Here is a 14,845-nt window from a genome sequence, read left to right on the forward strand (position 1 = left end):
TAATTTATATATAATACTGTACAGACGATAGCAAACTCAATTTAGCCGCTCCATAGCGTGGCGCAGGGTCGAAGGAAAGTAGTTCGGCTGCTCATCCACTATTGGTCCAGATTCTATCAATCTTGTCGCAAAACGACGTTATAGGAGGTACTTTATACGAATGTTGCTACAATTTTTTCGCTACATTATAGGAATTGTCGTTATAGGAACGCACGTTATAGGGGGGTCGACTGTAATCCTATAATTTTTTGTTTATAGCATAGTTTATACAGATTATTCCCAAAAAATTATACGTGTTTTGGAAATGTTGAGTGGAATTAGTCTAGAATCGGTTAATTTTATAGAAGAAAACCTCAGACAGCCTTAGTCCGTAAACTTCACAACTATCGGGCTGCAATTGGCTCATGTATTTAATCATTCCTATGACGTAAAATTCGATTAACGTGGAACGTATCTAAGCGTTATAGGGGGATCTACTGTATATTATTATTTGATGCAGTTTTTTGCATTTTTGACTGCATTTTGCCATGAGAAATTCAGTATATTATTATTTTTATTTGTAATAGGAATTTATTATTTATACCATGGAATGACACTGCTGTTGCTAGAATGCCCATTAGGAGGCATCTTAGGCTACTAGAATAGAAGGATTAGAAGTACAAAATAATCTAATAATCCTTGTTGTTGTTTTTTGCCCAAGCAAAGCCGGGGTCATCTGCTGGTTAGAAATAGAAATGAGTACTGTACACAACAGATGCTTTATTTTTTATATCCACTAAAATTCTACAATGAGAAATTTTTCTTATTCATTGTTAAAAGTCTAAAACAAAATCATAAAACAACTTACTCATAAACATCAAGTTTGATTTTAAACTTTTCAAGAAATTTCAAAAAATAGAAATGTCAAATAACACTTCTATATGGGAGCAGTAGTTGTATGCCTATGTCTTGCCTATGTGTTGTTATTTTATAGTTTATCACTTTTTGAAAATGTTAATTTTCAAACAGGAAGCATTGGCACTTATAGCCTGCCACACTAGTGTGTGCCATCACTGCTGATAAGTTTTAATTGGCATACATATCTGTGTTGAATGTTGAGTATTAAGCATGGGATATTATTTTGTTATCAAATTAGGTTTATGGCAAAATAAGAGTGCTAGTAAGTTAGAATACTGGATGCATAGTTCTTGAGAAATAGATGATTGTGTTTTGGTGATTTGACTAGTGGCAGGTTAATCCCTACAGATTAAATATGGATAGCTTTAGTTTTATTCATCAATTGCAGAAAGTTGTGATGAAGATATGAGATATAAAAGTTTCAAAAGCTTGTAGTTTTTCATCTAATTTTTTTTGGAGCATGATAAGTGTGACCGTAGAGTTGGTACCTCTTTGATGCCTCATCAGGACTGACACTGTGGACAACATGCTTTGGAACATGAAAGTCACAATGGAGAATTTGTTTGTTTTTGAAAGTAGGTCACATGAGTGACAGCATGTGTAAGCGATCAGGTTCCGGATGGAGGATGGTGAGACAGTGCGATGGAAGTAGTGCACTCAGACTCTAGGGTTAATAACAAATAACCATTTAATAGCCAAAAAAGATTACATGATACATATATGGTAATATCAGATTAACTGACCTATCTAATAGAGGTGGTTGCAAGAGATAGAGTTCACAATTGTTCTCAACTCGATTAATATTTGGAGTCTATGGTGTCCACAAGGTAATGCTCCTTGATTAGAATTTCATTGTGACTATGGTAACTAGGGCCTTGAGGTTGTCTTGTTCAGGAAACTTCTGGATCAGGATCATTCAGGAAAGTTTGTCTTTGAAGGCACAGTTGACTGAGGGTAAAGTGAAATACCCCATTGAGTAGGATTGGGCACTGACATGACTAAAAAGTAGAAATTGGTGATGACTTTTACTCCTTGAGGAATAGACGAAGATTTGTTGAGTTGAGGAGGAATGGCGACAGCTGCCTCATTGAGCTGTCAGTTTCAATATTAAAATGGTAGCACATGACTGGGGAGTCAAAGGGTCATGGGAAAGCATCGCTTTCACTATCAAGAACTTGCAAACTGAGAAGTTATTAGGAAGTAGATGAAAACAGTTATCTAGATAGGTATAATGAAATTGTGTGTTTTTTTCATAGAATTCCGGATTCTCACATAAGCATGTGCAAAAAGAATATAACATCACAAAAGGAAGTAAGGCAACACAAAGTATGAGGTTTATCAAAGTAACAGGAATGGACACTGAGAAGCTTTTAGGCCACAGATTGAAGGAAACAATATTAATACGATTACAATTAGATAGTCTGTATATGACGGGATCAAGAGTCAGATTGAGCCAATATTGGAGGATTAAATGAGCACACACTGCCAATTGGTAATACAATGAAAGAACTTGTGACTTGAAAGGAAATGTGACTTGAGCAGTAACTGTATTTAATAAAAAAAACTCAATATATTTATACCTTTTTCAATTTTTTTATAAAAATTTACTTACCAATAATTGCATCTTTGATCTTTAGTGCATGGAAAGCTTTCCTTTCATTTCTTTGGCAAAAGAATTTGTACAGTTCTGCTAACCTGTTTGTCATTATTTTACTACATAGTTGTTGTGGAATTACATGCATCTTTCCCCCTAGTGAAGAATGATACAGTACCTGTAGCAATACACAAAATATTAACATTAAAGTATAAATTTCCATATTAGCAAATGTAAATAAAGAAATCAAATTTGAAAATTATCAAAGAAATTCGACAGCACAGACAGTAAAAAGTTAGTTTTCTTTCGATATTCTCAACCATGAATCTGTTTCTATAATGCTTTTCATACTTTCCATTAGAAAACAATAGGAATGTTGAGTTTATCTAAATTATTTTTGTTTATATTTACCATAATTTTTTCTTGATTTATGAACACTTGGAGAACCATTCAAAATTGATACAACCTCATTAGCACATGTTTGAATTCTATGTAAAACAGAAACATTATAATAATACAATAAACATATTAACTTTTTGTTATTATTAAGTTGTTTTTTCTCTTAACCCAGTTAACTAAAACCATACTAACTTTTTCTTTGTCTGGAAACTCTGTGACAGTCCAACTAAAAGACAAGAAAAAACATTTGTGAGATTTATGCCTACACATATTTAAAAAAAAAGCATTATTTGTAAATGTAGCTTTAAAGTCGNAGGAATGGACACTGAGAAGCTTTTAGGCCACAGATTGAAGGAAACAATATTAATACGATTACAATTAGAGAGTCTGTATGTGACGGGATCAAGAGTCAGATTGAGCCAATATTGGAGGATTAAATGAGCACACACTGCCAATTGGTAATACAGTGAAAGAACATTTAGAAAATTTAAAAAGAAAAGTCAACTATAGGTCTGCAGAAGAACTGACTATGAACAAAAAACAAAAGCTAGATGGGAAGAAGCAAGAATAATCATGTCTGGCTTTAAAAATAGTGCTTTTAAGGACTACAGTATCATTTTACTGTACTGTAGTCCTTAAAGCACCACCAGCACTACCCTCCCAATTTTAAATGAGAAGCACTAAGGGTTTGAGTTGGATCCATGAATGTGGCTCTTGATGATGGTCAGTCACCATAAAAAACAGGAGTTCAATGAACACATAATTTGAACATTAATCCATAGGAATTTGTTAAATGCTAATCATAACTGTGTTTGTTCAACATTGTTATTTAGTTAATGTTTTATTAATTTTTTTAAAGATTTAGAACATATTTTATTTTTAAACAAAGTTTTTAAAAGTTAAATGAGCTCTATGTTTGAATCTATTACAAGTTATTAAAATGTATTCATTTGTTCTATGTTTGAAACTGTCTTGTTCTCTTTGATGATGAGATATGAAGTGTCTCAAAATGTTTAGTTGAAAATAAAATATGTTTAACTCCTTGAGTTGTACATACAGCAATCCTTCAAAGAAATAAGCAACTGCAAAAATTAGTTACATGCCCATAGAAACCACTACTTCATAAAGAATTATTACTTAAATAAAAAGAAATTTAATCTGAATGAAAAGTATTATAAAAATCAACCTATTTATTATTTTTTAATTTTATTATAACTAGTTACATATATATAGAAGATAAAGTAATAAAAGTGACATTAAAAAATACTAAGCAGAATATACAATAAATAGACATTCACTCAAAACAATCTAAGTAGAACAATTATATTTGTTCACAAAATAAAATTTTGTTAACTCTTATTAATTCAGAGTAAAATATACAAAAATAAGTTTCTGTAGGTGAGTCTTACCTGTCCATTTTATCTGTTCCAATATTCTTATATTTCTAAATAATATACAGCAATTGAAGAAATTTTCTGACAACAACTCTCTATATCTTGACAATATCACTATCATTAGAAACAGGGAAATAATCAGATTGATCATTTCTGTTGGGTTGGATTACAGTAAAATTAGGTTTGGTAATATGCAATATCCCAGGTAATACAGTGACATGTTATTCACATAGATTTCTAGTATTTTCGCATGTGGAATACTCGTATCAATACCTGTGGTTTACACGTTGATATGACACACTTTTGATGTCATTTTTCCACTTTCAAATATTACATATATTTTAGATAGAAAACACATGCATTTCCACATTTCAGGTAAAACATTGATGTGTTAGCCACATAGATTTCTTGTAGTTACACACCTGGAGCACTCTTATCAATAGCTATATATTACAGTAATTAGATAGTCAAATTACCAAATTGGAATCCAGTCAAATTAGTCAAATAGTCAAATTGGAATCCAGCATCTTGCTATTTTATTGTATTTTGTGAAGCAATGCAGAATTCAATGCATCTTTATACACAAGCGCACACATATATTTATACTTTTAATAAATCATTTATTTACTGTATATAATACATGTAAATAATACATTTCTTTGTTATTTGAATAAACTATATGTTTGATATATTGAAATATATTTTCTTGCTGGCTGTTATTTAGTAAGTGCTCCTTTTCTGTCCCTATGAAAAATAAACATTCATTAAACCTATTAACATAACATTCTTAAAAAATTACTTAAATTTTACATAAGTAGTCATTTGTTTAAATCAATAAAAAGGTGTAGATTTATTTCTACCTGTAGATTTTCTGCATATTTTTTTTTTTGCATTTTTCAGTCAATTTTTAAGTAAATCTTCTTTATTTACTATTTTTNGAAAAATATAAAAACAATAAAAAATTATACTTCAGATGTTAATTTAGTATCAAAAACAAAATATTTGAGTAGCCCAAGACATAGCCAAAGATTGAAGTGCTACAGCACTGGCGAAAATTTAAATTTGCCAACTGGAATTCTTTCAGATGATTGACTTTCGGAAAATTGACGCTCTACTGTAATGCTAACATTTTTCATTTGATTAATGGACCATCTTCAGGTGTGGACAGTTGAAAATGGAATATTGGTGTTTGCAGGAAGGAAGGGATAGACCCCAATAGAATAAACATTACGAGGTAGATAATGATAGCATTGATTGATGCAAATGTCCAAGAAAATGTTCCAAGCAGGAAAAGGAAGTCCTTGCCCTGCTGTTTATACAAGGTAGATTTACAAAGATAAAGGCCAGTAGAAATCAAGGAAAATTAATTTTNATTGCAAATTTTCAGTAAATGTGTTTACTCAATAATATAATTTAGCCAAATTTATTAATGCACCTTTAAAATTGGATGAAGTTTAAATAATGCTAACATTTTTCATTTGATTAATGGACCATCTTCAGGTGTGGACAGTTGAAAATGGAATACTGGTGTTGGAAGGAAGGAAGGGATAGACTCCAATAGAATAAACATTAGGAGGTAGATAATGATAGCATTGGTTGATGCAAATGTCCCAGAAAATGTTCCAAGCAGGAAAAGGAAGTCCTTGCCATGCTGTTTATACAAGGTAGATTTACAAACAAAGATAAAGGCCAGTAGAAATCAAGGAAAATTAATTTTTCACAGTTTCTGTCTGTTAGGATTTGAATCACATGACATGTTTTTGACTTTGTTATGCTTGCAATGTGTGTTTAAAATGGCTGTACCAGTTTGTAATCTCACCAAGTGCGAGGTTTTGTTCAGGGATTCAATTAATTTGAGTAAAAGTAGAAACTGCCACAGAAATTCACTGGTAACTTGTTTCCATTTATGGTGAATAGGCAAAATGCAACATAATGGTATCATATAATTCTACACGATAATGCCTGACTGCACACTGCTCACATTACACAAGAATTGTTGCTGACATTCAACAATTCTTGTACCAAACAATTATCACTTGTTTCTAAAGTTGAAGGAACATCTCTCTGGAAAGAAGTTTAATGACAATGACATGATTATGAGAGCTGGCATGAGATTTCTATGATGTTGGCATCAAGAAACTTGTTTCCAGGGTCACTAAATTCATTGAGTTCCATGGTGACTATGTTGAAAAATGAAAAAACATATGTTCTAAATGTATTATAAGTCAATCTAAAAATAAAATGCTTTAGAAATATTTTCTGGACTTTGTATCTTTACTATAAGAATGTGCCTCATACATGTGTTTGTAACAGAGTGATTATATAGTGTTAAAAGTGATGCATTGATTAATTTAGTGACTATATAACACAGTGACTATTTCATCCTTATTAAAATAATTTAGATAGTGTTAATAAAAAGTTCTTACTTTTATGTATTAAAAAATGATTATATTTTGTTTTTTCTTTTAAAATAGTTAACAAAATCAGTTGTGAATCCACTTGAAGAAGAAAATGAACAAAATTCTGAAACTGAAAAGATTGATGATGATGACGATGATGATGATGAGGAAGGTGATGATGATGATGATGATGAAGGAGAAGGTGATGAGAAAATAAATACAGTGACAAATGGAGAATTAATAGAAAACTGTAATGGTAGTCATGTTGTAGTTACAATCATTGATTCTTCTGTTGAAAAAGATTCTTCAACAGTTCCTGCATCTATATCTGTGAGTGAAAGTACTGAAATAACTCAGTTTTCTGAACAAAAGGCAAATAGTGAGCTTATTACACAAAATGGAGTAACAAAAATTACAGATGCAAATGAAAATTCACTAAATTTTAAACAAAATAGACCAGAAGATTTGCAGCTAAACACTTTGAATACTACTGATGGCCTTCATCTTCTAACACACTTATCTTCCAGGGAAGCCACACTCACACAAAAACTTGAAGCTGCTCTTGGAAGTGTTTGTCCATTATTAAGAGAAATAATGGTAGATTTTTCACCTTTTCTTTCACGCACATTAGTAGGTTCTCATGGACAAGATTTGTTAGTTGAAGGCAAAGGTAAATAGTTCATAAACTTTTTAAAAATTTTAAAATTAACATAATAGTTAACTAAAAGATTTAAAAATAGAGATGAATTATTTTTGAATGAGTAATTAAGTATTTAGTTTTAATTTTTTAATTAATCTATGAATCTAATAGTTTATTTAGGCTATCATAAAGTTTATATGCATTTTCAATTATTATTATTATGTATGTTACAAAACATAAGAAAAAATATATTAATGTTTATTTGTAGTCTAATAATTTCCAAGTTATAAGAATTTATTAAAAGTATATTGTTATTTCTTTTATTTTTTAAGTAAATTTTTATTCATAATGTAAATAACAGAGCATATGAAAACTAATAATTGCAACTTAAAACATTTATATTATAAATACTTTACAAAATAATTTTTTTTTTTAAATAAACGAGCAATTTATTGTGACATCATCACAATGCCGGGATACAATTTTTAATCATGTTTTTTCATTTATTTAATTTAAAATATATGCTTTCTACCTCATATTAGTAGTGGCTTGCCCCTATACATCTTACTTTTCCTTTAACAATAGAGTCATGTTGATCATCTATCTAACACCTTTCAGGAGAAAGTTTTTGAATTGAAAAATAACATGACTTTCAGTTTGCATTGAAGGGTGTGTATAGTTAATTGTGGCCTCCTGCCCCTAACATTTCCTTATCTAGTCTAGTCTTGTTGGGCTATAATTTTTTCAAATTGTAGCCCAACAAATTAAATTTAAAATGTAATATCCTTATTCTGATTCAACATACAATGTAGAAGTCTACAAAACTTATTTAAATGCTAGTATTTTTAGTATCCTTAATGCTATTCTCAAGATTTGTTAACAAAACTTAGAGCAGAACAACACTTTATTTATATAAACAGAATTTGATTTGATAATGATAAAGGCATTAAAATACGTTCTTAGTTTAACACATTGAACAAATACAATATGTAAACCTTTTTTTTTTTTTTTTACATTTAAACACTACAATAAACAGTTTAGGTATTGATATTAAGCCAAACAACTGCCATAATTAATTGGGTTATTTTATGCTACAATTAATAATTAGAAATTAAGTAATTTGGTACTAGAGGTAGACATTAGGCACCATCTTATATCAAAATTCATAATTATAATAATATAATATTTGTTAAATAATTTAGAATAGTCTGGAAGAAAAAAATTGGCCCAAAGCGGAAGTCAAACCCACAATCTCTGCTTACAGTGCACCAAATTACTTCATTTCTAATTATTAATTGTAGCATAAACTAGCCCAATTAATTATGGCAGTTGTTTGATTTAATATTAATACATCAGGCTTTGGGATGTTTATCTATACTAATATTATAAAGAGGTAATGTTTGTATGTATGTAAGTTTGTATGCAGCAGGTAATCTCCGAAACTACTCATCTGATTTCAAAAATTCTTTCACCAATATTTAGAATGGAACTTCGGGTGGGCATAGGCTGTATATTATTCCGTTAAAAATTCATATAAATTAAATTAAAAGATATAATCTAGGTTAAGGCTTTTATGTCCAACAGATGGTGCTACGAGTACGACGCCCTAAGTTTGCTTTTCTGTGAGGCATTATGCTTTTCTGTGAAAATGAACTAAAGCAGATCATCTTCTATTTATATAAATAAAAATGTAATGTTTGTTTGTTCCTACCGATTCCTTTGAAATTTTGACACAATGCTGCATTCGAATACGCACGTGTTTTTATATAATATACATGTCGAAATTCAACACCACTGAAGGGAGATGGTTAGGATTAAGGCTTATGGTAAAGAACTCTGCTAAAAGAATGTACACTAAGAAGGGATTTTTTGATATTCCCCTCGTGGGGGAGAGAGACAGGATTAAGGCTTACCATGAAGAACTTGGCTTCTATGATACTATTTTAGATGCGGGTTTTTGCGTTTTTGATTGCGTTTTAATAGGGTATGTCAAGAGAATGTACACTAAGAAAAAATTTTTCGAAAAATTCCCCCCACCACGGGAGAAGTGTTATAAATTTATAATAGATACATTTTGAGCCACAACAACGCGTGGCGGGGTCTGCTAGTATATATTTGTTGATAGTATTGGTTATAGTTTATTAAAAATGGATTAGAATAAAAATTTTGAATAAAAAAAATTATTGTCTAGAATGATAGAGAAGACCAGTCTGATGTAAAATCAAATTCTAAAAAAAAAAAAAAATGCAAATATAGTATAAAAAGTTTAAGGATTAAGTTTATCTTGATGATTAGACCTAACAATTTATTCAGAAATGATGCAAAGTGCAGAATTTTTTTTAAGTCTAATATCTAATATTTTGCATCATTCTTAATGTTTGTTTTTATCTTCTATATTATATACATATATAATAATATTTCATTCTAAATTCAAAAAGGTAAGTAATATTATTACAGAACCAGTTTTTGTTAAGCCTGATTTATAGTTGCATGTCAGGTTTGACATCATGACAATGAAATAGGCAATTTGCATATTTTATATAAAGCATAATATATTATGCTATTATTAAAAACTATTTCTAGATTGAATAAATATATAATATGCATTCATTCATACATTTTCAACTATATAATATATAAAATACTATGTATTGCTTTACATACTGATTTGACTATTAAGAAATTCTATTAGTTATTATAAAATTTGTAATGTTTATTTTATTTAGTTGTATTAGTTATTCAAAGCCATTTTATTTCTCCAATAAAAATTAAAGATAGTTAAACATTTGCAACATATAAATTTCAGTTTATAAATTAAAATTATCAAATAATAACAATATATTGTTATGAATGATGATAAATGGTCATGAATAAAATTATATAGAATCTTAGATGAAAATGTAATTATTATTATATAACTCTTTTATCATTTTCTTTTTAAATGATTTTTCTCTTGGAATAAACCATTTTCTTGTCAATATTTTTAAATGTTTTTTTCCAAATTTGCTGGTTTTTTACATTAATATTTATAAAAAAGAAACAAACAATATTGTTAAGTAGAAATTTATGTTTAATCTGGAGCAAAATATTTTAAAAAGACTAACAAGTAAGCCAAAAGTTTAATTGAGCATAATTAGTATGAAATAATATGGGTTTTAGTTAATTTTTGTTGATTTCCTAATTATTATTGTTTTTAATAAACATTTTGTAAATTTTATGATGTGAAAAACATTATTATGAGCATACTTATTAGAAATTTCTTAACTTCAGTATTTTAAAAATGTTATAACATTTTCAACATACTGTACAGTGTATTATTTAATATTTGATATACAGTAGAGCGTCGTTTATCCGAATCAATTGGGGACTGGGGTTGTTCGGATAACTTATTTTTCGGATAACCAATTATGTACGGAAAAATATATTAATTTATCCCGTGTTGAAATTTTTCTCCATTGCATGTCGCTTCGCGTTGAATTTTCGTTGATGTTAAGCCTAACAAAGACTATTGTATCGTTAAAAATTATTTTTTTATTTTGTACAAACAAAATAAATATATTGAAAAATATAAAATCAATAAAAAATTATACTTCAGAAGTTAATTTAGTATCAAAAACATAAAATATTTGAGTAGCCAAAGACATAGCCAAAGATTACAGCACCACAGCACTGGCGAAAATTTAAATTTGTCGATTGGAATTCCTTCGGATAAATGATGCTTTACTGTATTGAAATTCTATACTATTCTATAAATAAAACAGTATACAGTGGTACCTCAGGATACGAAATTATTTTGTTCCGACACTGAGATCGTATCATGAAAATGTTGTAAGGTGAATCATTTTTCCTCCATACGATTACACGTAAAACCAAATAATTCGTTCCAACACGAAAAACACACTCAAATTAAAGCTAAGTAATACGTTGAAAAAAATAACTATAGTAAGGAAAACACTGAAAAATACGTTTTGTAGTTGTAAATGTATAAATAATCATAATAGAATAATAATTGATAAAAAAAAATGAAGTTTTATTTGCACTTTACCTTTGAGGATAGACGACGGTGGAGGTGTAAACTGGTGGCGGAAGACAGGGAGAAGGGAAATGATACTAAAACTTAACTTACATAACATAATGTAACAATAACTTAAAAATAACTTAGAAAAGATTTAAAAAATTAGTGTTGTTTTATATATATATATATATTTTCTTGAAATTTTTATTCACTGCTGTTTGCTTTCTTTCCTTCACTTCTACCAGCACTTTCACTGGATAGAGGTTGCTTGGTAAAATATCTATCCAAAGAGGTTTGGCTTTGCCTACTTTTTAAAATGTTTCTAAAATGACTTAGACAAATGTCATTACTCCGAGCAGCAATGCGGTCAGTGTGAACATATTTTTGCTCCACGATATGAACAAAAACTCACCATACGACGTTACATTAGTTCTCAGCGCCATTTTTTATTCACTTCTGTTTGTTGGTCTCAGTCGGCATGTTTGCTTCGTCATGGAAGGATCTTGCTTGATAAGGAAATCTTGAGGTATTATTAGAAAGTGACTGATTTTATTGAAAAGAAACATCCCAAAAAAGATGTTTTTTTTTTGGGATAACATGTGGCAAATCTGGTGGCCGTGTTTAAGATGCTAAAGTCAGTGTGTGACCATTTAATGCAATTTTCAGTTTATTATACAGTATTTACATATTTATTGTGTTTGTGTTTTAATTTATTATTAGGGCATTTAATTGTTATTTTTACCTTAAATTATATGTACGAGGGGGCTTCAAAAAGTTTGTGGAAAAAGGATAGTATGAAAAAACTATTTCAGTTATGATGTTTGTTTTTTCAACATATGCTCCGTTAAGATCTATATACTTCTGCAAACATTAATACCAGTCTTTAAGTCCGTCTGAGTAGAACTGAGGGTCTTGTGACCTGAACCATGTCAGAGCAGCTCTCTTTACATCTTCAACTGACGGAAAATTGTTACCTTTCAATGATTTTTTCAACTTTGAAAACAAAAAGAAGTTGAATGGGGCTAAATCAGGGCTGTAAGGGGGATGTCGGATGATTTCTCATCGAAATTCACGTAGCACAGCTCTTGTTTGCCAAGCACTGTGAGCAGGTGCATTGTCATGGTGGAAGAGGACGCGTTTATGCCACTTTCCAGGGCATTTTTCCGAGATTCTTTTGGACAATTTTCTCAAAATGCCTTCATAATAAGCAGATGTAATTGTCTTCTTGTTATTGAAGAAGTCAACTAGCAAAATCCCCTCTGCATCCCAGAAGACAGTGGCCATGACCTTTCCTCTTAAACATTCAGATTTTGCTTTGATTGGTCCACTTCACCCCGGGGCAGCCACTGCTTTGATTGAATTTTGTCCTCAGGATTGTACTGGTAGGGCCATGTTTCATCTCCTGTCACAATTCTTTGCAGTAAAGTTTCAGAGTCCCCACCCACACTTGTTCAAAATTTCCATTGAAAGATCTGCCCTCGTTTGCTGCTGATCTGGCCACTGTTTCACAATTATTTGATTTGGATATTTAATGGATACTAATAAATGTCATTCATTATAGTGGGAATTAGGATACAGGGAGTTCAGATTCTGGGACATGGCTATATATTTATTTAAAACTAGCTGCAAGGACCCACTTTGCTGGGTTTTTATTTGTATGTAATATAGTTTTTTTTATATATATAGAAGACTGTTTTTCTAAGTAATCTAGAATCTAGCTGCAAGGACCCGCTTCGCTGGGCAAAAAGTAACGATAGTGAAGATTAAGATAATTACATTATAGCTAATCTTACCCGTTTTCACAGAATGCAATAATTAGGTCCCCGTTTCCAGACTAATTACAGAATTTTTACGTTTAGTCAAATGAACTATTTTCAACATTTCTGGAATGTTTACAATCGTTTTATAATCGAACCAATATTCAAATTTTATGTTCGAATTTAATTCGAACAAATTTGAACAAAACATTCGAAATAGAAAGCCACTTTCAACCACTTTCAGCCCCATATCTCCCACACCCTTATAGCTATCGAGACGCAATTCCCCTGGTGCATGAATGGAGACTTGGGGCTACTACTACATACAAACACCATTCACGTGCGATGTGTAGTTTTGGCGGAAAAGTGAAATATAGGGACATACATGTCCATTTTTATATATATATATATAGATTAAATGATTTTATCTATATACTGTATTATGTAAAATATTAATATCTTTTTTATCATTATTAATTTCATTATTATTGTCATAAATAATATACTGTAAAATGCCTATCATAATGAATATTTTTTATATTATTTGAATATTTAATATATTACAGGTTTAAATACATTCAAGAATAGTTCTTCCGTTGTTGAGTTAGTGATGCTATTGTGTTCGCAAGAATGGCAGAATTCCCTACAAAAGCATGCAGGTTTAGCATTCATTGAATTGATAAATGAAGGAAGGTATGAAATATTTTAAAATTAAATTTTGTACAAAAATAACTGTGAATTTTTTATGAAAAACTTTTAGATAATTAAAACAATTTTTTTATGTTTTATTGTATTTGAATATTTATTGTTCATTATTATTGTTGTTATTGCTAATTACAAGAAAAACTTTTCATGGAAGTAATAATTATTAGATTTTATTTATAAAACTTTCTTTTAGTCATACATTTAATATATGAATTTCACTTCCATGTGGTTCTGTGAGATAGCTGTTAAATTTTAAGTTATGTTTCATTTCCTAGATTGTTAAAGGAATAAGAATAGTTTCTTTTGGTTATCATTGATCTAATTAGTTTGGAACTATCATAAAATCTCCAATAAGTCAATTTGTAATTAAATAAATATCTGAAGACAAAGTCCTTCCAAAAAAGAAACCAACATTTATTATTTTCGCATTCTGGACTATACAAAGAAGTCAATTTGTTTTTACAAAATTTAACAAATGAGGCTCTTTTTGACATATTATGAAAACTAATATAAAAAAATTCTGGAAGTAAAGATTGGCCTGGAATGGGACTTGAACCACTGTTGACAGTTGATAATCTAGATTGGAGTCGTTCAGGGGTTCCCAAACTTTTTTGACTCAATCTCTTCCAGGATTTGTTGACCTTTTATTGATTCCCCCCTCTTTTTTGCTAGTACAGTTAATAATAATAATAATAATAATAATGAATGATGATGCACATACTAGTTACCATGTTGTCAAAGTAAGAGAATTTACTTTGACAAGGTGTTACAAAATAAGTAGTTACAGTACAATGAACCATAGAATGATGCCAAAAGGAGCTAGGATAAGCTTCCAGTAGGCCTGCCAAGCCAGTAAAGTCTACAGGGAGAAATTAGAGTGAACCATAACTAGCATCTTATTCTCATGTTAGAGATGACTGATTTATAAGCACTTGTCTTTAACACAAGCATATCCATTTCTGTGGAGAAAACAAAAATGACAGTTATATACTTACAGCACAATACTGGCTTACGCACACGCACACACCAAGTGCCTTAATGGAAA

The 14,845-nt window shown here is 30.1% G+C and overlaps 1 protein-coding gene across 2 annotated transcripts in view; it reads left to right on the forward strand.

Moving 5' to 3' along the window:
• LOC111614894 (neurobeachin-like) overlaps positions 1 to 14,845 on the forward strand; it is a 278,182-nt gene that overhangs the window by 158,800 nt on the left and 104,537 nt on the right. For both annotated transcript variants that reach the window (XM_023356276.1, XM_023356268.1), the window contains 2 exons: positions 6,759 to 7,353; positions 13,662 to 13,788. In XM_023356276.1, coding sequence (XP_023212044.1) covers positions 6,759 to 7,353; positions 13,662 to 13,788 — 722 coding nt within the window. The remainder of the gene's footprint in view (positions 1 to 6,758; positions 7,354 to 13,661; positions 13,789 to 14,845) is intronic.

Source organism: Centruroides sculpturatus, unplaced genomic scaffold (assembly GCF_000671375.1).
Source record: "Centruroides sculpturatus isolate CEXI.00-Female unplaced genomic scaffold, Cexi_2.0 scaffold81, whole genome shotgun sequence".
Lineage (NCBI taxonomy): Eukaryota > Metazoa > Arthropoda > Arachnida > Scorpiones > Buthidae > Centruroides > Centruroides sculpturatus.